At 46.0% G+C, this 22443-nt stretch overlaps 1 protein-coding gene across 1 annotated transcript in view; it reads right to left on the bottom strand.

The window, feature by feature from the left end:
* SND1 (staphylococcal nuclease and tudor domain containing 1) overlaps positions 1 to 22443 on the bottom strand; it is a 424279-nt gene that overhangs the window by 95755 nt on the left and 306081 nt on the right. The window contains exon 16 of the mRNA XM_047094810.1: positions 1822 to 1931. Within this exon, the coding sequence (XP_046950766.1) occupies positions 1822 to 1931 (110 nt within the window). The remainder of the gene's footprint in view (positions 1 to 1821; positions 1932 to 22443) is intronic.

The following is a 22443-nucleotide window of genomic DNA, read 5'->3' as shown; positions in this document are numbered from 1 at the left end:
ACTCACTCCACTTAGTGGCCAGTATTCTCTCTGACCCCTTGTGCTCTTTGGATGGCACCAGCGGGCCAGAAAATGGGATCAGAAGAAAAGTGGCTGGGGAAATGAGAGTTGAAAAAGAAAGGGAAAGAAACTTCAGGAGCCGTGAAACAACAGGGGAGGACAACGGTGACCAATGGGGAGGGCGACACAGAAATGTGGCGCAGCTAGGAAGTGACGAGGATGTTACCAACGAAAAGTCTCAGAGAACCCCACGAGGGCCTTTCCTCACTCCGTCCAAAGCACGACCACCGGATGTCTGTCGAGGCTACTTCTGTGATGACTTTAAGTCGCAGACCTTGGGTGGACCTGTTTTTCCCGTCACAGAGCTGCTCTGTAGGTCATTCCCCAAAGGTCCACACAGAGGAAATTCCAAAATATTTGCCCCGTCTACCTAATTACTGTGCTCCAAATTGCAACAGCTTCTGATAGACAACTGGACTATTTGGATTTTTAAAATACTTTTCCTGCAGGGGCTTATCTTTAACCGACAAGAATTCAAACTACACTGGGCAGTTACAAAATAGAAGGGAAGGGGGAAGGCACTCTGCATGAGGATTTCTTCTTCACAAACATGAACGCATCTCAGCACAAATAAACAGGGGTCAGTGTGAGACTGAGGAGGCATGAAGGGGTCCAGCACTCCTGCCCCTGCCCCACTATACATACGGCCAGCACAGCCTATGCAATGCCCAGGTTGTTGCAGTTCATTTTGGGAAATGGAACCCATCTATCTTGAACTAAGAATTCAGGATTCCTTTTGCCACCCATTTTCTTTCACAAAATGGAAAGGTAAGTGCTAAAAAAAATCCCCAAGAGGTGGCAACCAAAAGCAAATAGTGTCGTTCAGCCACAAGTCAAAGAGGTGGTTTTCTACAGGTCCGGGCAGTCCCACACAGCATCCTGGGCTAGCCTGCTCTCTTGTGCCTCTAGTACCCAATATACTCACTGGCGATTCAAATCAAAATGAGAAACATCCCCAAGCCCACACGTCTGATCTCAAGGATCTACAAAGCCCCACGAGCGAGCTAACCTCTAGGACCCCATAATCTTTTAGCTCTTGCATATCATGATATTGCATGAAAGCTAACGGGACCCTATGGGTTTGATTGTAAAAGAAATGAGGACAAAGGCAGATCTGAAATCCTCAGCCTGAGCCCAGCACACTCCCCTACTGTTCCTTTCTTGTGCCCACCTAGCAGGATGAATGACTGCAATACTCCTGGAAAGAAGATGTATCAGTTGACTATGACTTGATAAAAATTAGCAGGTGGATGGACACCGCAGCAGCTGAGGAGCCTAACTCCTGCCTGCAAGAGCCAGGCCAACGGGCAGAAACAGAAATACAATTAAATTAAGTCAGAAAACCCGCTACATAAAATGCAATTACTCAAAGATACAAATAAATGTTCAAAGAAAATTGGCCCCTGACAGGGTTAGTCAAGCTTCTAAATCCAGCTGGAGGCAGGCAGCGCGGGCTGATTCGCCAAGGAGCAGGGCTACAGAGCTGTAAGCCCTCTGCCTCAGGATGCTGCCTAGGCCAGCTTGGTGTTCAGCACACAATCCCAGGACACCGGTGGCAGGGGGCTGTCTGGGGGTGGCTGGCCAATGACGCAGGGCTCAAGGAAGCAGGATGTGGGCAGACACAGAATGGATGGTGGATGAGGAAGGCCGAGCACCAGAAAAATGTCAGACTCATCTCTGACGTGGCAGGAAAGCACGAGACCAAGGGAGCCCCGTTTTCTCACCCCTCTTCACACAAGAAGCAACCGTAAGATGTCCCACCTCTCGCTGCAGCACCAGCTCCTTGGTGAAAAGTGTGGCTTCCTCACTGAAAGGCTCTCCCTCTTGCACCAAGCCTGGGAGGTTTCGGGCTCCTCTGGGGCATTCGATGCCTGTGTCAGGAGAAAAGGAGAATCTGTGATGAAAAGGGGCCTGGTCGGCCTACTGTCCAGAAAGGATGGGACACCGCCCTGACACTTTCAACAGGGCAGGACTTAGATCAGAATGCCATCACATCAGAGATAAGTTGCTGTAGAGGGAAAACCCAACCATCACCAGGGCAGCGGTGATTAGAGGGGGCAGGGGAGGTAAGCTCCCGGTCATAGCATCTGAGAATCAGCAAGAGACCCGGGGAGTTCCAAACGACGTGTGGGGAGCACAGGCACACCCGGATGTGGGATGCACCCCCTTACAGTCCCAAGGTCTCACCGGCTTCACCATCGCTTATCTAAATGGCTCTCTCACCTAAATCATACTGCTATCCCCAGCTACTCTGCCTTCTGAGAGTCATTCCAGTGGACTCCTAGACGTTTTCTCTTTACTATCTGGCTTTCACGTCAAATTCACAAGTGTTAACGCGGTGTCATTTTTCTCTTCATAAGCTTCCCCTGCTGTCCTCTGGCTATATTCTGGACAATAGCACCATCAGTTTTTCATTCAGAATGAGTAACAGAAAAAACAGAATACTGATGAAGTATTAGGTGTCTGGAACCAGACAGACCTGGATTCACATCCTAATTCTATCACGTATTCGCTTTGTGACCTTAGCCAAGCTGCTGAACCACTCAAAGCCTCAGTTGTTCTATTTGTAAAACTGGTAGAATAATGTATCTGCCTCACATGGTTGTTGTGTGAACTAGGAGAGATTATGTATGTAAAAACATGTAGTGGTACAATGCCTGGCCTATGGAGAAGTAGAATACATTTTAACTCTTATGGTTTTACCATTATTATTATTATTATTATTATATTATTATTATTACTATTTATAGCAATCACCACGCTCATAACCTCAGCTGTCTTTCACTCCATACCTAGCCTATAAGATCCCTGAGGATCCCATTCTTCACACTTCTTTATATCCAAAGATGGTCTTTTATACAACACAGGTGCTCACTAACCAACTCAGATTGCCTTTTCTTTCTCTCTTTGATTCAGTCATTCATTTTGCAACAGTGATCATCAGTGTTAGATCACTGACAGTGGTCATCAGTGATAGACCATGAGATACGTCACATTTAGATATCTGAGTTACTTACGCAGTATTTCAAAAAAATTCGTACTGCAACTGTAATTGTGAGACAAAACGTTGAAGCAGGCTAGAGACACAATAAAAGGAAATGATCAAAATATGGGGGAGGATGCATCTATGCCCAGGTCTCTGAATCACTGCTGGTCTCTCCTGCTGCAATAAGGCAGAATTGGGAGGCGTTACCTCCCAGGGCATTTTCCAAATGGCCTTGGGTGCTGGTACAAGAGATTTGGCACAGGAGGCAAAGAAGCAAGGTGTCTAGGCAACTGCACACACTTGCCAGGAAGCCTTTGGGCAAAGGGGCCCCCACTGCTGGGACAGAACATGCGTCTCTTATGGACGAAGCCAGGTGGCGGCTCATGTTTCTGGCCACAGTACAGATTCAAGGTCATGAAGCTCAGAGGAAAGGGAATAGTTTATGCCTTGGGTTTTCAGAAGCTCAAGAACAGAGCTTTCCCTCCAAGCCTTGAGGCCTCACAAAAGGAATACATCACATCAAAGGAAACACCAGAGAGGGAGAGCAGCAGAAGGATAGCAACTGCAGCAGGACAACGGCTTGGGCTGGTGGCCAGGCCACTCGCCCAGCTGTGCAAGGATGGGACAGCTGAAGGCCCTACCCGAGCATCCCATGGGTGAGATCTCTAGGGCTGCCTCGTTCTGGGCACTTCAGTGCCAGGCTGTGTGGGAGAAGTGGAACTGATTTTTGGTAAAAGAGACCAATAAACTCAGAGCCAAAGAGCCTGAGACGTAACCCAGAAGGGAGAGATGGGGCTAGAGTAAAACTGAATGAAAGTCAGCCCATGGTTTCTACAGCATCAACAGCCAAAATCACTTTTCATTTTCTATCTGCAAATTAAGCAAGAACAGAATTGTCAGAGAGAGAAATAAACAATTCTATTGAACTTTCTGGCCACAGACCCATAGATAAGGCTTTGCTGCAGAACAGGAATAATGCTAAAATACGTTTCCAGTATGCTTCTGACCCTTAGCAGCCATTTGGGTGGGGCTGAGCTGGGTGCTATTGGTGGGGTGGTTATGAACTGGGGACCAGAACCGGGAGGAGGCTGGGACACTTACTGGGTGGCAGGAATTGGGGGAAAGACTGCACGAAAAAGGCACAGAAGATTTCCTGGTCTCACTGTTTGAGCAGATGTACCTACTCTACTCTGATGTCACGACCTTGGTCTTCAGAAATCTCAGGAAATCTAGAGATCCCAGTAGTCCTCTCTGAATTCTGGGAGACCACCAAGTGATTAAATCCAGAAAACAAGATGGCTTAACAAGCCTTCAAGTCGAGCAGAAATGGAGTCAAAATGTCTTTCAGGAGAGAGAGACCCTTGGGCCTGTGGTGACCAAAACTCAGCCACTCCAAGCAGATTCAGAGGCAAAGAAGGGCCTTTCTCATCTGTTCCCCCAGCTGTCAGCAGCCTGGCTCCATCCAGTTCTTCAAGAGGAAGAAGCAGAAGTAGGTGGTCTCCCTACACCTTGTTAGGTGGGGAAAAAGTAAACACATCAGTGCACATTAATTCCCATCGGGCAGGTAGGTAAAAGAAAGGAGGGAACAGAAAAGTTGCCTGAGAACAAGAGTATTATCTCTGCTTTTATCATTGATTTCCTTTTCTTCTGGGCGTTCTCCCACTTCTCTCTGACTGGTCTCCTCTGAAGTAACCCCTTCTCAGTCAAAACCCGTCTCAGCTCGGTCACATCTCAGCTCAGGATGGACAGGGAGACATTGTATCTTAAAAACATATCCAATGGAAGTGGGAACCTAGGTATGAGAGCTAAGAGGAAAAGAGAGGTGTTAAATGAATATTTTACTGAGTACCTGCTATCTGTGAATAGACCTAAGGCCTGAAATCACTACGGCCTGAAAGCTACTAAGTGGTTATATGAACCCCGAACTGGCAGATGCTAAACTATCGAGACAAAGCCCAGTTTTGGAGTTCACTACCACTGTAACTAGAGAGCATTACAACCTGTCATGGAGACTAGGCAGGAGTCTGGGGCCTGGGGTCCTCCATTTCTTTCTTTTTTTTTTTTGTTAATGTTTTTTAACGTTTATTCACTTTTGAGAGACAGAGAATGAACAGGGAAGGGGCAGAGAGAGGGAGACACAGAATCCGAAGCAGGCTCCAGGCTCTGAGCTGTCAGCACAGAGACCGATGCGGGGCTCGAACTCACAAACCGCGAGATCATGACCCGAGCCGAAGTCGGATGCTCAACCGACTGAGCCACCCAGGTGCCCCTGATGTCCTCCATTTCTTGTTGAGCAGGTGAGCAGGGTCAGGAAGTCCAGGCACAGCTGGTGTCTGGACGTAAGGCAGAGGGGTGCTTGGCACCGGGGCCGCCATAGTAGGCGGCTTCCACACTCAGGGGCAGGGGAATTGCTAGATTTGGGGGGATGGAGGGGGTGGCTAGGAAGGATGTCACAACAGGGACTGAGAAGGGAGAGGCAGAATCTACTTCTGCTTGTAAAGAACTGTGCAGCTGAGTGTTTTCTAGCTTTTAATTTTATTAGGGCCCATATATACATTTACATATGGGTATATACACTTTTATATAACAAAGTTTCCACAAAACAATGGTCTTTCTGTTCTGTTTCATTAAAGAGAAAAAATGATAGTTATGACATTGAATTAAGCCTCTAGTGGGTCAGGGCCCTCAGCAAGAGTTCAAAGGCTATGCTGAATGTTTATTTATCAGTTTCTGGACTTGCTTTTGTGTCCTAAGGGAAAAAGGAATAGGGCAAAAAATGTGCTATCCACCAACAGAGAGGAAACCAAACAAGTGTTATTCTAAACCCAGAAAGACAGCTGTTGCTGCTGAATACCAGGTAAAGACACGCTGTCAGCAGGAAGTGCTCTGCCTGGCCCTCTTTTCCTAAGAGCCTGGCCAATAAGTAAACCCCGTCCATGCTGCACCTTTATTCAAACAAAGATTGCATGACGGGGCTGGTGTACCTGGTGTTCCTCTGTTACCAATACGGTGGGGAGGGAGGGAAGGAAGGGAGGGGGGGAGAAGAAGAGAGAAAAAGGAAGGAAAAGGGAAAGAAAGAAAAGAAGGAAAAAGAATTAAAGAAAACAGATCAAGGGAAGGAAAGTCGGGTTCTCGGAAGGCAAACCCCGGGCTGCAGCCACTGAGCCACGCAGCAATGGAGAGCTCCCAAGACTGTACGTATGAAATGAGGTATCACTGGAGTTCCAGAACCTCTCCCCAGCCAGGTGAGAAAGTGCCCGTAATTCTGGATTGTGCATAGTACTGCTAATAGCTGCTTTTTCTAACAATGCACTGGTGCAGCGCTGCCTGCCTGCTGATAGGAACATATAAACTTTGCTGTGCTTCAAATGCCACAGGTACAGGTTAACTGCCAAACTGACTCCTGACACTCACAAGTCATTCAAAAAACAAAAATATTTGGTTTAAAAAAAAAAACACTAAGATATGAAAAAATTCCCAAACATTCTTAAAACATTTTCTTTGCCGACAATGGGGTGTGCCAGAATGAAGAAAGATACTGTACCCTGTGGGGCTTTTTGGCTGATGTCCGTGAAGGACAGATAAGACACACACCCTTCTTATCCATATGGCTCCTTGACCTCTTTTAAGCCCCACAGACCTATCTGACTATAGCTAAAAACCCATTATTTTTCATATCTTTTTTAAGCTTTCTGGGATATAATGGTTGCCCAAGACTATTTAAAATAAAAAAGAGGATGTGCCTGATCTTGTATGGTTTAGGAAGATAAAATGCATCACTAGCTATGAGCATACCATGGTTCTGGTTTCTGCTCTGCCAGTGACGAAGTATGAAACCTTTTGGGGCCTCATGGTCTCTATGACATAAAGGAGCTCTGAGGTCTCCCCTGGCGATGAAATCCCGCAATTTTGACTGAGCCCTTCTGAGATTCCTCACCTGAGACTTGACTTCTGGAGTTCAGGATGCCCCCTTTCAAATGTAAAATGCCGGGCTATAGAGCATTCTATTAAAAAGAAATTATACATTCAGAGACATTGACTAACTAGGTCAATTAACACAAACACTTTGGTCAGTCAGCTTTGGAACAAGAAGTACAAATTCTTGTTAGTGATACAATAATGGCTATATAAGAGATTCTATTGATGGCTATGAGAGTCATGTATCGCTCTGAATATTTAACATTGTAGGTGAGTTTTATGACAATTAAGCCTCTGGGCTCAAAGTGTGTTTGCTTTTACCTTTATTGGGAGCTAAAGGGAAGTGTGTGGCAATCTGCCTTGGCTAGAAGTGACAGCTTCCCAATGGCACTTTGTCCAGCAAACAAGAGACCAGGGATTAGCTAAAGGAAACAAAACTCTAGAGGAAACAATAACAAATTGGAAGGATTAGTCAACGGTGCTCACTTCCCGTCCAGTGTGCTCACTGCTGTGCCGGACGTTACTGAAGGAGGGCTCCAGAGGCACGAAGACATACTCTTTCCTGTCCGCCTATTTATGATACTTAAAAACGCCACAGTTCACTCAACAGATGGTCCCTCCTTCCATTTCACAAATACGTATCAGTGCCTGCGCTGGGCTAGGCACTGTGCTGGAAGCGGAGGGCTCAATGATGAAAAAGACAAACTTTGGGCCAATCACGCTTGATTACCAGCATGAAAACATTGTATTTGTCTATCATCGTGCAAGGTATGTTACTGGTGACTGAATTTCCTATTAAACCTACCAGACATACATACTGTTAAGAAACAACATGTGGTAACTGGACTGTGCTAGGCAGACACATATGTGTCTGGGAGACTGTTGGTAGAATGTGCTGGACAAGCCGATCGCGGGGCTCACCATGTCAAGTCCCTTGCTAAGGCATCAGGCAACTACGTTTCCTAGCCCTTGTTCCGGGCGTCTGTCCCCTCCCCTCACTGCAAATTGGGGATGGAGGTCAGAGCTGAGAGTGGGGGACTGACAGGGGGCTGGGGGGAGAAAAGAGTTGCTGCTGTACACGATTCAGGGGTGGCCAATCTACAGTCAGGTTGGCAGAGGAGAAAAGGCTCTGTCCAAATAGAAATGGGAGCTATAGGTGAGCCAATAAGATTCTCTTTCTGGAATTTGAATCCAGCAGTGTGCACGACACAGGCCCATCAGGAGCCAGAGGAAGGAGGCGATCTATGCAGAGGGGACACTGGAGCACTACCACTGGAGAGCTACTGTTGAGTGCCTGGGGCAACCTCACACCCACAGTCACCTTCCAGATTCCAGGATCTGACAGGATCCTGGGCCTTAGCTTACATCCCGTTAGATTTTCACAGATATTCCCAGAAATCTGCTCTCCCTTTACTGCAACCATGAGCAAGCCTACGTGAGAACCTGGTATTGGCAACCCGAATAAAACTAAAACTAAATCGCTTCTTAGACTGGGTACTGTTGTCATTCAGATTTTATTCTTTCCCGCATCCAATACACCAGCTATAGCACACAGTGGCACTGGAGATCCTCAGCAAATGTTGACTAAATGAATATTAGTGAAAACACTCCTGAAAAAAAAAGTAAATACACAGAAAAGGAAATGGCTAATGAACTGGCAGGGTTAATGTAGACATTATACAAATACCAGGAGAAGGGCCGAAGGAATCCCTGACTGCATACATCCCACTTTCCCAAGGTTACATAACACTTCGAGGAAAAAAGGCAAGCACAGCTACACGCATCTACCCTGCTGGTCTTTGGACTGGCACACTTGGGACGCAGCTGAAACAGAGGAGGAGGTCAGCGCGGACCGGCAATGCCAGCGAGACTTGAGGACGGGGCACCGCAAAGATGTTCAGTTTCCGATACAACAAAGGAGGGAAACATCCCCACTGATAACCCCACGTTCAGCCGGAGGAAGCTCTGTGGCCACATGGAAATACAGAAAACTGGAGCACATTTCAAGGGAGCAGTGGAAAATGACTCAGGGGCGGGGAGGCCTGCCTTTAAAGGGAAGATAAAAGGTGCTAAATCTGTACAGTTCAGCTAAGTGGTGACTAAGAGGGTGACAGGATAACAATCTGCAAATATTTGAAAGGTGTAAACACGAGAAAGGAGGGAAAATGCTTAGTTTGAGGACGGGGGGTGTAATTATTAGGAGAAAGAGAAATCTGGACAAAATATCAGAAAAACCAAGCGTGGGGATGACTAGTGGGTTATAAATAAGTTTCCCAATTGAAATGGAAATGCTGTTATTTGACCCTGAAACTGAAATGTGGCTACTAAACCCATCCTTCTACTTATGAGAAAGCAGCCCAGCCCAGGGAACTGTTACTTTATTTTGTATATTTTGGGAATGATTTCTTGAATAATATTCAAATTTAAATATCTCTGCTTTAAATGTTGCTCCCTGAAATTAAAATTTTTTTCAATGTTTATTTTTGAGAGAGAGAGAGAGAGCGAGCGAGCGAGCAGGGGAGGGGCAGAGAGTAAGGGAGACACAGAATCTGAAGCAGGCTCCAGGCTCTGAGCTGTCAGCATAGAGCATGATGTGGGCCTCGAACCCATGAACTCTGAGATCGTGACCTGAGCCAAAGGTGGATGTTCAACCGACTGAGCCACCCAGGCACCCCTCCCTGAAATTCCAACACATTTTCTTTTGTTGATCAAACCTGATAAAATGGTTGTCCTGGTGGGACTTTCAGAACAAAAACTGGCTTTATCTGCTAGTATGTGCCACCTGCCTGGCTGACAGCTTAAGTGGAGCTGAATACAGAGCCAGGTGACAGACAGGTGGGAAAGGGACAGAAGACTACACTATCTCATCTAGCAGGACACCTTCATCCTTCACCTTTAAGACCCTAGGTAAGAATGCTGTAAAAGTTTCCCAGATGGAAACTGTAGACACGTCTCCCTTTTTAAATACACAGTCCCCTGGAGTAAACGTCAAGGACAAGGCAAGGCACAGAAAGAACACCAAAATAAGCTTCCTGTCACACTGACTGCACTCCAATACCTTTGCCTGAGTTCCTGCTGCTGCAGCTAGCCAATTTATAATTCACAGACTCTCAGTAGAGATTTTTACCCCCGGATTCAATTAGTTCCATTTCTATACTTTGCCCTGCCAGCCTTCCCCACCCCCACCAAAAACCAAAACACAAATTAAAAAACCTCACTATGTACAGAGAATAAGGCTCCTTACATAGCCTGAGAAAAGGAACACTTAACTATGTTCAAGTCAATTTCAAAACCAAACCAAACCAAACCAAACCAAACCAAACCAAACCAAACCAAACCAAATATTCTTTGGTGTTAACAAAGTTTAGACAGCTGTTTCTTCCCTAAGCATCACGAACAAAATCCAGAACTCTCACACCAATGGCACAAAATGCTGAGGCAGACAGGCCATCTGCCTAATTTTAAGGAACGTGGTTATCACCTGCATATACGTATAAAACCAAATTAGCACACCACATTGTTAGTTCTCAGAAATGTAACACATCTCATGCACCAGAAGCTTATCTGAGTTCTCTCTCATAAGGTTTAAATCAGAATTAATTTGGAGACCTCAAACTGCAAATGCTGTCCATGAATCAGTTAACAACTGAGAACTGCAAACCATCCCATTAGGGCCAGCTGGTCCTCCATTTCCTAAAATGGCCCCAAAGCAAGGCAAATCGTAGACCAGTTCCTAAGAGTTAGTTCTACATGATAGGAGGCCTCGATTTGTATTGAAAGGGTCAGAAATAAAACAAGGATTTTGTATTGTCTCAAATTCTTTCTTCTCTCCCTTGTTCTCTAAACTGCTATGTTATTACCTCCGGGGAGGCAGCATCTTGTGGGCCAATTTTGGAATATGTCACTGCTAAAGCTCTTTCAGTGATCAGAATAAAGGGATAAAAGAAGAATGAAGGGATCCTAATTAAAGAGATCCAACTCCTCAGGTAATTGTAGTCAGGGACTCAGAACCGGGTAAGAGCTGAGACTGAAGCTGTTTTTAGTTCATAATTCCGACTGTTAAGGTAGACTTTTATTGGGCTGTTCTGATTTGGTAATGTTTGATGCATTTGTTGAAAGACGAGAAACTGAAGTTAATTGGGAAGAGAAGCAATATGACCCAGTCTTCATAAGGCGATGGGAACTGCGACTTCCTTTGAAGAAAGGAAGGGGGTGAAGGAGAGGCACCTGCAGAAAAGAGGTACAGTAGTCTCCCCACCACCTGGTTCCACTTTCTGTGGTTCCAGTTACCCGTGGTCCAATGCAGCCCAGAAGCAGCTGACCCCACTTCTGCGGTACTGTCAGGTCACCAGTAGCCTAACGTTACGTCACAGTGCCTGCATCATTCACCCTAATTCATCTTACCGTGTAGGCATTTTATCATCTCGCATCATCACAAGTGTGAGTATAGTACAATAAGGTATTCTGAGACCATATGCACATAACTTTTATTATAGAATATTGTTATAATTGTTCTATTTTATTGCTGTTGTAAATCTCCTACTGTGCCTAATTTACATACTAAAGTTTACCATAGATATGTATGTAAAGGGAAAAAAACAAAGTATATATAGAGTTTGGTTCGACCAGCGTTTTTCAAGCATCCACTGGGGGTTGTGGAACAATTCCTCTGTGGATAAAGAGGGACTATTGTACAGTGCTTGGCTTTAAACGTGCCTTAAATTTCTCTGATACAAGTCATGGGTATGATACCACAAGGACAGGGCTGACTTCTGAGGTCTCATCTCTAGCTGTTGTTAGCCTGTTAATGGTGGATCCCCACTCAACGATTATTTGAGGTATGGTAAATGCCGGTTCTCTGTGTATACCCAGCATCTGGAATAGAGTAGATACTCAGTAACTGTTTTGCTAAATGAATGCCAAACAGGTTAAACCTAACAGAAATTAGATGCCACAAACCTGTTATAACAATGTCCTATGCAGAACACTTGGTGAGTTCATAAGGAAATCGAATATCATTTCTAGGATTTTAAGGCGAATGAGTGTTAAATGCTAAACCACTGCCCACTTCCAAGGAGGAGACAAGGAACAGGTGGTTTAGAGGCCTTCTATTGGATTTCTGGTGCTCAGTCCATGGTGAACTGGCTTCACCAAGCTTTATTTATCATTAAGGTTAGACACCAAAGAACTACTTCCAAAAGGAAAAAAAAAATTTCAGACGGAGCTCGTGCAGTAGATAACAATTTGGCCAGCATCAGAATAACCTTTCAGAATTCTTCCCGTTGCAGAGCAGGATCTGAAAACAATGATTTTTTTTAATTTTTTTTTTTCAACGTTTATTTATTTTTGGGACAGAGAGAGACAGAGCATGAACGGGGGAGGGGCAGAGAGAGAGGGAGACACAGAATCAGAAACAGGCTCCAGGCTCCGAGCCATCAGCCCAGAGCCTGACGCGGGGCTCGAACTCACGGACCGCGAGATCGTGACCTGGCTGAAGTCGGACGCTTAACCGACTGCGCCACCCAGGCGCCCCTGAAAACAATGATTTTTAAAGGGAGGAAGAACTCTCACTGGTTAACAAGGCCTTTCCCTCCCCGGGGCATCCCAAGAGCATGGCTGTCAGCAATCTAGCCAGGCTGTCTCTGGGGGTGTTTGGAAAGGGGGGGGGCAGGTTGGAGATGGCAGGCTGTCTGCTTCCCAATACACATATTTGTTTTGGGTTTGCTATAAGCAGTAGCTGCAATAATATTGCCATCAACTCAGAAAGCAATGAAACAAGCGGGCATAGGAAAGCACTGTGCCGACCCCCAACTGTCCCCTTGAGTTTCTCATCAGTATCCATATCAACACAACAGCCTCATATGGACATTACAAAGAAAAAACACTGGAGGTCAAAAGCAAGGGCCACGATGGTCTTTCCGATGACAAGAAATCAACATGGCTCAAGCTTTTATGTAACACCGTGGCACCATGGAGACAGCACCCAATGAGCATAAACCCCATGTCTGAGCAACGAGGAGGAGTTGGTTTCTATGAGAACCTCAACTTTTGCTTTTTCTGACTTATTTTAAACATGTATCTTTATCTTTGAATCAAATAAAACTTAGATGTATTTTTTCCCCCTTTCATTTTTGGCACTGAGGAATTCTAATCTTGGTCTCTTAAATTCCATGTTAATACCTAAAGAAGAGAATTTGAATGTACTGTCCAGGCTGATAGAGAATAGCTACAGGGTGGGGAGAAAGCCACAGGAAATACCCACGTGGATCTTGCAAGTACAAGCTTCCAGAAGGTATCCTGACACACACCTGGCAGCCAAATGTAAAAGCTACTTACTTGAATAAATTTAGAGTGACTTTCTAAACCAAGTTGTGTTGTGTTATTTGAACAAAATGCTTCTGAGAATGTGTGGAGTGTGCTTCCAAACTATTGCCCTTCTTGAGCCTTCACTCACAGAAAATTGTTCTGAGCTTCTCCTCCTGAGACAAGTGAAATCCAAATGTCTAGAGGTTAGTATACTCAGCTAGCAGAACTGGAGAAAAAGAAATCAGCTAGTGTCAGGAATACTAAGACCCCCAGACCAATGAGAATGAATAAAACTCTTGAGAGCAGAGAATCTCTAAGAGCCCTTTACCTTACTGAGGTAAGGTAAAAATAAATAAAAAGAAGCAAAAAGGAAAAGGAATTCTGAAAGATCAAGATTCTTCAAGAGCACAGGCTGATCCTGACATACAAATACATTCTATCCAGAAAAGTATCTTAAATTCCAGGCTGTGGGTGAAGAATGGTTTTTGTTGTTGTTGTTGTTGTTTTTGGTTAGTATAACATAAAAGAGGTCAGCAGACAACTTCCTGTAGACTAAATCCAGCCTGCTGCCTACTTTTGTACAACTCATGAGCTTAAGAATGGTTTTTACATTTTTTGAATGGTTAAAAAAAAATTGTGACATGTGAAAATTACATGAAATTTAAATTTCAGTCTCCATAAATGAAATTTTACTGGAACATGGCCACGCTCATTTGTTGTCTATGGCTTCTTTCATGGTACAACAGTGAGTTGAATATTTGTGAGAGAGACTATCTGGCCCAGAAAGCCTAAAACATTTACTACATGGCCCTTTATGGAGAAAGTCTGCCAATTCCTGCTTAAAGGGAAGCTGTATGCTGGTTAAAAGAAAATCTACCCAATGCAGAGATCAACTTCCCAGAACTAGAACATCAGTGTAGATGACAGGGAAAGAATACCCTAAGTAATAAAAACAATACCTAACAAAGCCTACGGTCATGCAACAGAGAAGGCAAAAGGAAAGGAAACGTGGTTCAAAGGAGAGTGGCTGAGGCAGGTGGCATTAACCACAGGTGTAGGCCCTCAATCTTCCTTTCCTGCACCTCATTCTAGGAATGCCCCACTCCTGTACGTGAGATCTTTCCTCTTTATTCCCACTCTCCTCCCCCAGACTCAGATTTCCCCATTCAAAACATACACCCCATAAGCACAAAACTTGAAATTTCCAGACTTGCCATTCTTTGTTCCTTCCCACAATGGCTTCTCTCTCCACTCGCTGACAATATACTTGCACTATTACATTCCTTGTACAGAAAGCCTTCGCTCCTATGATTTTGTACTCAGACTTTATCTTTCTACTAAAACTACTTGGAAAAGTAACCTCCTCACTCACAAATCTAATAATCTCTTCTCGGTGGGAGCCCTACTAGATCTCTACATGGCATTCAACACCGTGCAATGGTCCTGTAGTGCAACTCTTTCCTGGCTTTGCTTCTCTCGACTGGTGTCCTAGCTCTCTGGGCTGCCTGTCTTGTCTTCTGCTGTCCCTTCTTTTTATGCTCTGCACTGTCTCTTGGAAGGCCCATCTATTTTCACGTTCTCCATCATTGTGATCCTGCAGAACCCACGAATTATCCTCTAAGCCACAGACCCAATCCCAAATGTTTCACAGACATGTTCCCTGGGAGGGTCCTGCCAATATCTGGCATTCAGCATGTCTAAAATCAAACTCCTCTTCCTCTTCTCCCCTTGTCCCCTTCTGGTTTTGTTACTATTGTCCTCCTGTTCTAAAAACCTCACCTATCTTAGATTTGTCCCTACTTTCACCATATAACTCAGCAACTGCTACCTCTTGGCAATTCCATGAACTTCACCTCCAAGGTTGTTGTTCAGTCCAAGGAACCTTCTCGATCGTCAACATAACTCTGCTCGTTCAGGCTCCTGTCACTTCCAGGCAAGAATCTTCTGATCTGTCTGCCTGCTTTCCATTTTGCCCTACACAGACTCTTCCTACACATAGCTAGCAAATCACTCTTCCTAAAGCATAATATGCTGCTCAGAACTCTGCCAGTGGCTTCCTGTAGTTTATTATAAAATCAGAACTCCACAATCTTGACATTCCAGGCCTTCTAAAATCTGGCCCAATTCCTTGGGACCACAGAAAACATCCATGACCCACTCAACAGCCCCTCAAATATGTGAAGACAATACCTCTAGTTCCTCTGTCTTATTTCCTCCAGGCTAAACACTGCAAGGTCCTCACAAGACACGGGTTTTGATTTCCCACCCTTCTACTCGCTTCCCTCTTTTAATCCAGGTAATATTAAGGGTGTTGTCAAACAGGAAATGTCTTTCTAGTTGACTTAATTAAAATTTTGACGGGGTGTTGGGGCACGTGCGGTGGGGATGTCTCTTCTTACACGCTCTCGAGAGCCACCTTTGGAGTGTGACCTCTGCCTTTGTGGGATTGACTGGGGAGGGGCGTGGACAGCCCACGTACCAGCCCTGCCTCCCCGAGAGCAGGCAGAGGTGGACTTTTGCTCCGGGCAGGATGCTGCAGCAGTGCCGACAGCTCCATTGGTGCCGGAGGAATCCCTGGGCTGAGGGAGAAGGGAAGCCCTCGAGGGACCGTGTGGGAGAGGTGGAGCCTGGCCCGTGGAAGGCCGCCTGCCGCCACGGCCTCCATTCCAGCCCATTTCCATTCTCTGTCTCTCAGCAGCAGCCCCAGGCGCTGTGGAGACCCTGGTGGTATTGTGACAAGCAGTCTATTCATTTCCTTCTCTCACTCACCGGGCTCTCGGGGATAAAAAGGAACAGCAGATCCAAACCACTGCCTAGAATCCACTTTGCCGAATTCAGGGAGAGTGTCCTACTGAAGTGATTATTTTCCCTGTTTGGGAGACCCAAGGGAAAGAACAGGATTTCTGCATCCTTTACTTCCCACTGATGCGACGCTGCAGAAATGACTCTTTCGGTCATCACCGTGGCCAGTGGGACGGTGAACGCACGACTTGCATTTAACTGAGGCTTTTCAGTTCCCGTCTCAGTGTGGCAACAGGACACCAAAGCACCAGGATTTGAACTGGGATGCTGGATGCAAAGCTTCAGTTGAAAAGCGGGCGAGAAGGGAGGGCAGCGAGAGGGAAAACCAGGTACCCGACAGACAAGCTTCCTGATCTGTTGCAGCCGAATGGGAGATAGTAACCTGCCTCATCAGGCTGTGCCCGTCTTCAAGGGAGAAGAGAGCTGCTGTGGTGTGCTGCTTACTGCACAACTGAAGGGCCGCACAGGTCCCTGGACGAGAAGCTTGCCAAACGTCGTGATTGGCAGTAAGGGCGTGACAGGTGAGGAAGGCGGGGTCGAGTGTTGAGGGAGGGACGGGGCGCTAAACTTCCCGAACACTGCTGGCAGTCAAGCACATTGCCCGATGGTGACTCCCGGTGCCGCCACAACCCAGGGCGCGCGTGTCTGTGCCGTGTGTGTGCACTTGCGTGTGCTCACTGGCTCACGGAAAGAGGGCAGGGGGTGGGGCCGGAAAGGGGGAGAGGAGGAAGGCAGACTGAGGGGGTAGCAGTGAAGAAACAGCAGGGGCCGTCTCCGAGGGCTGAGCGCACGTGTCCGAGCCTATGGCAGGAGAGAGCATCTGTTGTGACGGGGCCCAGATCAGAAACTGGTCTTTGTGGGGAGAAGGACACTGGGGCTGCACCCACCAATGGGCACACGTACACTCAGGGGGAGTGTCTTCTGTGGCAGAGCCCAGAGACAGGAATGGGTGGAGCCCTCGGCACAGCGCACAGGAGAATGCAGTTTCATTCCCAGGAATAAGGAGAGAGGAGCCCCCCTTCCGCCTCATGGCCTGCACGTCTCATCCAAAGCGCTAGGCTGCTTGCCAGCTCCCTTTCACCAACCTGAAAACTTCACCAGGTGCTGGCTTATTCGTGCCTCCTCACTTGTTTCTTGTTCCTCTCCACCACACCCCAGCCCCATTCCCCGCCAGGCTGGTCTCGTCCAGCATCACAAGAGGAAGGAGACGCCATCAGCTGAAGTCTTATGGTTACTGGCTCCTTGGGGGAGCGGATCTCTCCTTTCCCGCCCCCACCCCCGCCCCAGCTGCAAGTAGCGCTCCCCTCCACATCTTCCCATTGTGCCCAGTGCTGGGGTAGATCGGGCTTGCGGTGAGGTACCTAAATCAAAAGAAATATGTCAAGGTGCACGTCTTTGTAGAGAATTTTGTGGACTCTGGGAAGCTGTATACTTTGTGATCGCCACTTATGTAACTATACTTTTTCGTTTCCATAGTTTTTGTCATTAAAGTAATTGTATGTCTTCTAAAAATATAAAACAAAGTGGACAGTTATGGATAGGGTTCTTTCTTTCTGGGGACTCTCTGCGGTCTAGCAAGGGCCTAGATGTCCTCCAGCCCAAATGGATCCCACTGGGTCAGAAGGCAATTAGATTTCCCAGTGCAAGGAATTCTTTGGCTCTACAACTGTGGATGCAGTGGGGGAAAGAAGGCCCTTTCCATCTCAGATAGCCATCCTAGGGAGACACCAGCTCCTGAATGGCAAAGAGGACAGTTGTCAATAAAAGGGTGGGGAGCGATGAGGCAAATTTCACAGAATAGGCAAGAGAAAAAAACAGGTAAGTGTTTCATATGGAGGCTGTCACTAAGCTGGAAAATTCTATGTTCTGTTCTTCACCCACCCTTAGCAGACAGCTGTTCATCCTTGAGTCAGGAGAAAAGGTGAGTGCTTTTGGAAGGGGAAGGAGGGATTTCTCCCAGCCAGCCTGGAACCACAAGAAAGAAGCTCAATCACCTAAATGACGTTGTAATTTGGGCTGCCACAAAGAAAGTGGGCTCACTTCTCTCTTAGAAAACCAACTTGCTCCCTATACAGTGGAGGAGAGCACAATGAGACTGCAGATCCAAAGTGAGCCCAGGCCGACCCCACAGGAGGAAACCTGCCCAACTCCTGTCTTCAGGGAGGACAAGGTCAAAGAAGTATGGGGGAATCTCGAGACACCAAGTTCCGTCCAAATGCCTGCAGTCACCTTGTGTATACTGGGAGAACTGGCACTTAACAATTTGATAGGGCCCTAGCATTCTTATTTCCCTGTTACCGGAGTGCTGGCTGAGACTCTGTAATGTATTAATCTCTGTAGATGAGTGATGCGGTTTAAAATACTGCAGGGTTTGGCTGCCATTCCCTCCCCTGGGGTCTCAAAATAACTCCACACAAATCATTTCTGCTAAACACTCACTCAGGCAGCTCTTCCCTGCCAGAACACACACATCTTATGTAACCAAAGGAGCCACGTAGCTTGCTGGAAGAGGAGGGCGTTCCCAGAGAGCGGCACTGCTCACTGCCCTGAAGCCTCTGCAGAGCTGGGCTTTAAACCCGTCTCTGTCCCCTGCCAAAAGGCAGGCACACAACTCAGCCTGGCTGCTGTGCCCACACTCCCTCAGCAAGACAGTCCCCAAGGAGATGCAGGCGGTCAGATCAGGGAAGGTCATCCAATTCAGGGCTGTCTTAGATACAAGTGCAACCTGGACATTTAGTGACCACTTCCTAGGTACGAGGTCTACCCTGGTAGATTTTGGAGTCATGAGGAATGGAAAGAACATGGCCCCTCTCCCTTGAAATCCACATAGTTCAGTGCACACAGGCATCTATACAGACACCATACAAAGCTACAGGAGGGGCAGGAAGAGAGGTGCTATAGAACACTTGACCTTAAGTACCTTCAAAGCCTCCTCTTCCCAAATCTAAGGACTCTGTGACATGGACGTTGCCCTTGGCTTGGCTTCTTTGTTAACCCTTCCTCCTGGTGCTCTCCTGCTTCTCCAAGCCTCTGCTGTTGGACCCTCTTCTCCTGACCCTTCCTTAAGCCTTGCAACTTCACGGTGGTCTGTTTTTAGCGGTTTCCTACTCTAAACCCAACTCCTAGGCAATTAAATTCACTCCTTGGGCTTCAAAATCCACTATAAACTGATGACTCTTATAATTTTCATCTCTAATTCTGACCTTTCTATTAATTCATCTGGATCTGCAAAAATCCAAAGGCAACTAATATTCAAGGTATCAAAACTGACCTAGTAATGAAGGTTACCTACAAACGTTCTATTATTTGCAAACCAGAAAACTGTCCTCTTTCTTCTCCATCCTCTATTATCAAGTAACCAACAAAACTGTACAGATTAGAACCCTCCTAAAGAGTTCTCAGATCTGTTCTTCCATCTTCATTCCCATCTTGCAGCCTAGTTCAGGTTCCCATATGTCTTAGGAGGTCAATGGCAATTGCCTCCTAGCCACACTTGTTGACCTAAGTTAGGATCCTCTCTAATCTAAGTCTTGATACTGTGGTAAAACTTACTGCTTAAAAATACTGCAATGAAAAAGGAAAGACACCACATTTAACAACAAGGATGAATCTCACAGACAATTAGCTGGGTAAAGTAGGATTAGGATTCCAGGTATGAAGTCCAAAACAGGTAAAAACTAATCTTTGGTGAAAAAAGCCAGAATACTGGTTATCTTGGAGAGAATGGCCATGAAAGAGCATGCTGGGGTGCTAGAAGTATTTTTTTTCTAAAGTTTATTTATTTATTTTGAGACAGACAATGCAAGCAGGGGAGGGGCGGGGGGGGGGGGTAGGGCAGAGGATCTGAAGCTGGCTTTGTGCTGACAGCAGAGAGCCTGATGCAGGGCTCCAATTCATGAATTGTGAGATCATGACCTGAGCCAAAGTCAGATGCTTAACTGACTGAGCCATCCATGTGCCCAGGTGCTAGGATTATTCTATATTTTGATGTGCATAGAGGTTACCTGACTTTGGGTTATATGTATATTTTTATACACATAAAATTAATTAAGCTGGGGGTGCCTAGGTGACTCAGTCGGTTGAGCTCAGTCAACTCTTGATTTTGGCTCAGATCATGATCTCATCATGGTCCTGTGTTGGGCTCGGTGCTGGGAATAGAGCCTGCTTAAGACTCTCTCCCTCCCACCCCCACCTCTCTGCCCCTCTCCTGCTCATGTTCTCTCAAAAAAATTAATCAAGGTATATACTTGTGTGTGCCTTACTGCGTAATAGTCATACCTAAAAATTTTAAAATGACAATGCGTTACCCACCATTCATTTCTTCCTACATCTTACCTCAGGAGTTCCCAATGTGGGGGGGTGGGGAGGGGTGGCGGGTGGTCAATGATGGGCTTGGGGGAGAGGCTAGTGTTTGTGAATCTAATGAAATTTTATGAGATCTGTGTGTGCACATATTTTCTGAAGAGAAGACAGACAGTCTTCTTCGGATTCAAATTCAGTAAGAATGGCCGTGACTCAAAGTTGTCAACAACTTATCTCTGAGATACAATGTAAGCAACCTTGCAGATACAGGGCCCTTCAAAGACTGGGGTATCTGACTTTTCCAACTAGCCTTTAATGTCCCTCTTCCAGCAGACATGTGGGCCATTTAAAACCATTTCTCCTTTCGAATAACAGTGCTTTTTCAAGGCCTTCTTTTTCCTTAGCTGGCCACACCCTTTCTTCTCTCCTCACATATGAGGCATTTTTGAGAGAGAAGGCCTGTAGTTTTCTTAGATGTGTAGAAAGCTCGAGATCACTCCAAAAAGCAAGGACACTGAGCTACAGGGTAAGGTGACATCTGAACAACTCAGAGCTGAATTCCAGCAAAATGAGTGCCTGCAAAGGGTGGCCTGGGCATGGGCAAGTTGAAGGAATGAAGGAATGTTAAGTACTTGAGTTCATTGTCCCTGTGGTCCTGTGAAAATGATCAAGTGATGATAGTGTACCCTAGGGCCTAATCAGGATATTTATTCACAAATGAGGTGAAGATACTGAAGATCTACTTACTTCATATAAATCAGATGAGAAAAATTTAAGAAACAAAACAGATGAGAATAGGGGAGGGGAAGGGAAGGAAAAAGAAGATGAAAAACAGAGGGGGAGGCAAACCACAGGAGACTCTTAAATACGAGGACGAACTGAGGGTTGCTGGATGGGAGGTGGGTGGGGAGTGGGGCTAAATGGGTGATGGGCATTAATGAGGGCACTCGTTGGGATGAGCACCAGCTTTTATATGTAAGTGATGAGTCACTAAATTCTACTCCTGAAATCATTATTGCACTATATGTTAACCAACTTGGATCTAAATAAAATTAAAAAAAAAAAAAAAAAGGATTAGCAAAGTGGGAAAAAAAATACTCAAATAGGCAAGAATCTGGAGTCAATGTTAAAATACCAGAAAGGGTTAACACCCAGTGCTCCACAGAAGATGGGGGGTGGGGTGGGCGACTTATATAGCTAGGCTTACATATAGTTTTTTCGATGTATATCAAGAGAATATGGTCTCATCACAAAGAAATGAATACAGCAGCGACAGCTACTATAACAATGTGTTAACTTCTGTTGTTAGGCACCAGATAGTACTTTAATTTACAGATGAGATAACTAAGGCAAAGAGAGGCTGAATACCTTGTCCTTGGCCGCAGGGTTTATAAATGGAAGATCCAGACTTTGGGCCATTACAAACCCACATTTGTCATGAATACAGTAAAGTGTCTTCCTCAAAAAGGGATGTATCACCGAATTCCCAAAGCGGGAGTTAAGAGACCCCGAGATTATCTTTGTCCACCACTCTGGTTTTATATATGAGGGAGTGGAACCAGGATCAGACACTGAGTGTCCCATCTGCTAGATCATTTACTCTTTCCTATGCCCCACCTCCCACATGAGTTTGCAGGTTCTGCTTGCTTGGAGATCTGGTAGAAGACAAAAAACAAGCTCAGCCCAACCTCCTGCCCTGGTTTAAGGTGCTCACAGTGACTGACTAGAGACAGGGACACTCCACAATGACCTTTTCCCTTAGGACAGGGTGGTTGGTTAGGCTGACCAACAGATCACCAACCTACTGAGTCTCTACGAGGTCCCAGGTATCAAAACGCCAGACAAAGAAACAATTACTAGGCAATGCAACGATAATACACTTAGAAGGATCATGCGATGACACAGGCAGCAGGGGACACCATGAGGACTTGTAGAGGGGTCAACCTTGGCATTTTTACTCTTATAATTCTTTAAGAATATTAAGAATAATAACTGGCCAGAGGAACATACATCAAGGAAATCTGTGGGGGTGGTAGTAAACTCCCAGTGTTTAAAATGGCAGAAAGGTG

This window comes from Lynx rufus, unplaced genomic scaffold (genome assembly GCF_022079265.1).
Source record: "Lynx rufus isolate CCGP_SWC_20201006 ecotype Redwood Valley unplaced genomic scaffold, mLynRuf1.p SCAF_4, whole genome shotgun sequence".
Lineage (NCBI taxonomy): Eukaryota > Metazoa > Chordata > Mammalia > Carnivora > Felidae > Lynx > Lynx rufus.
Note: the sequence above shows the minus strand (reverse complement) of the source record. Positions and strands in the feature narration are given on the sequence as shown.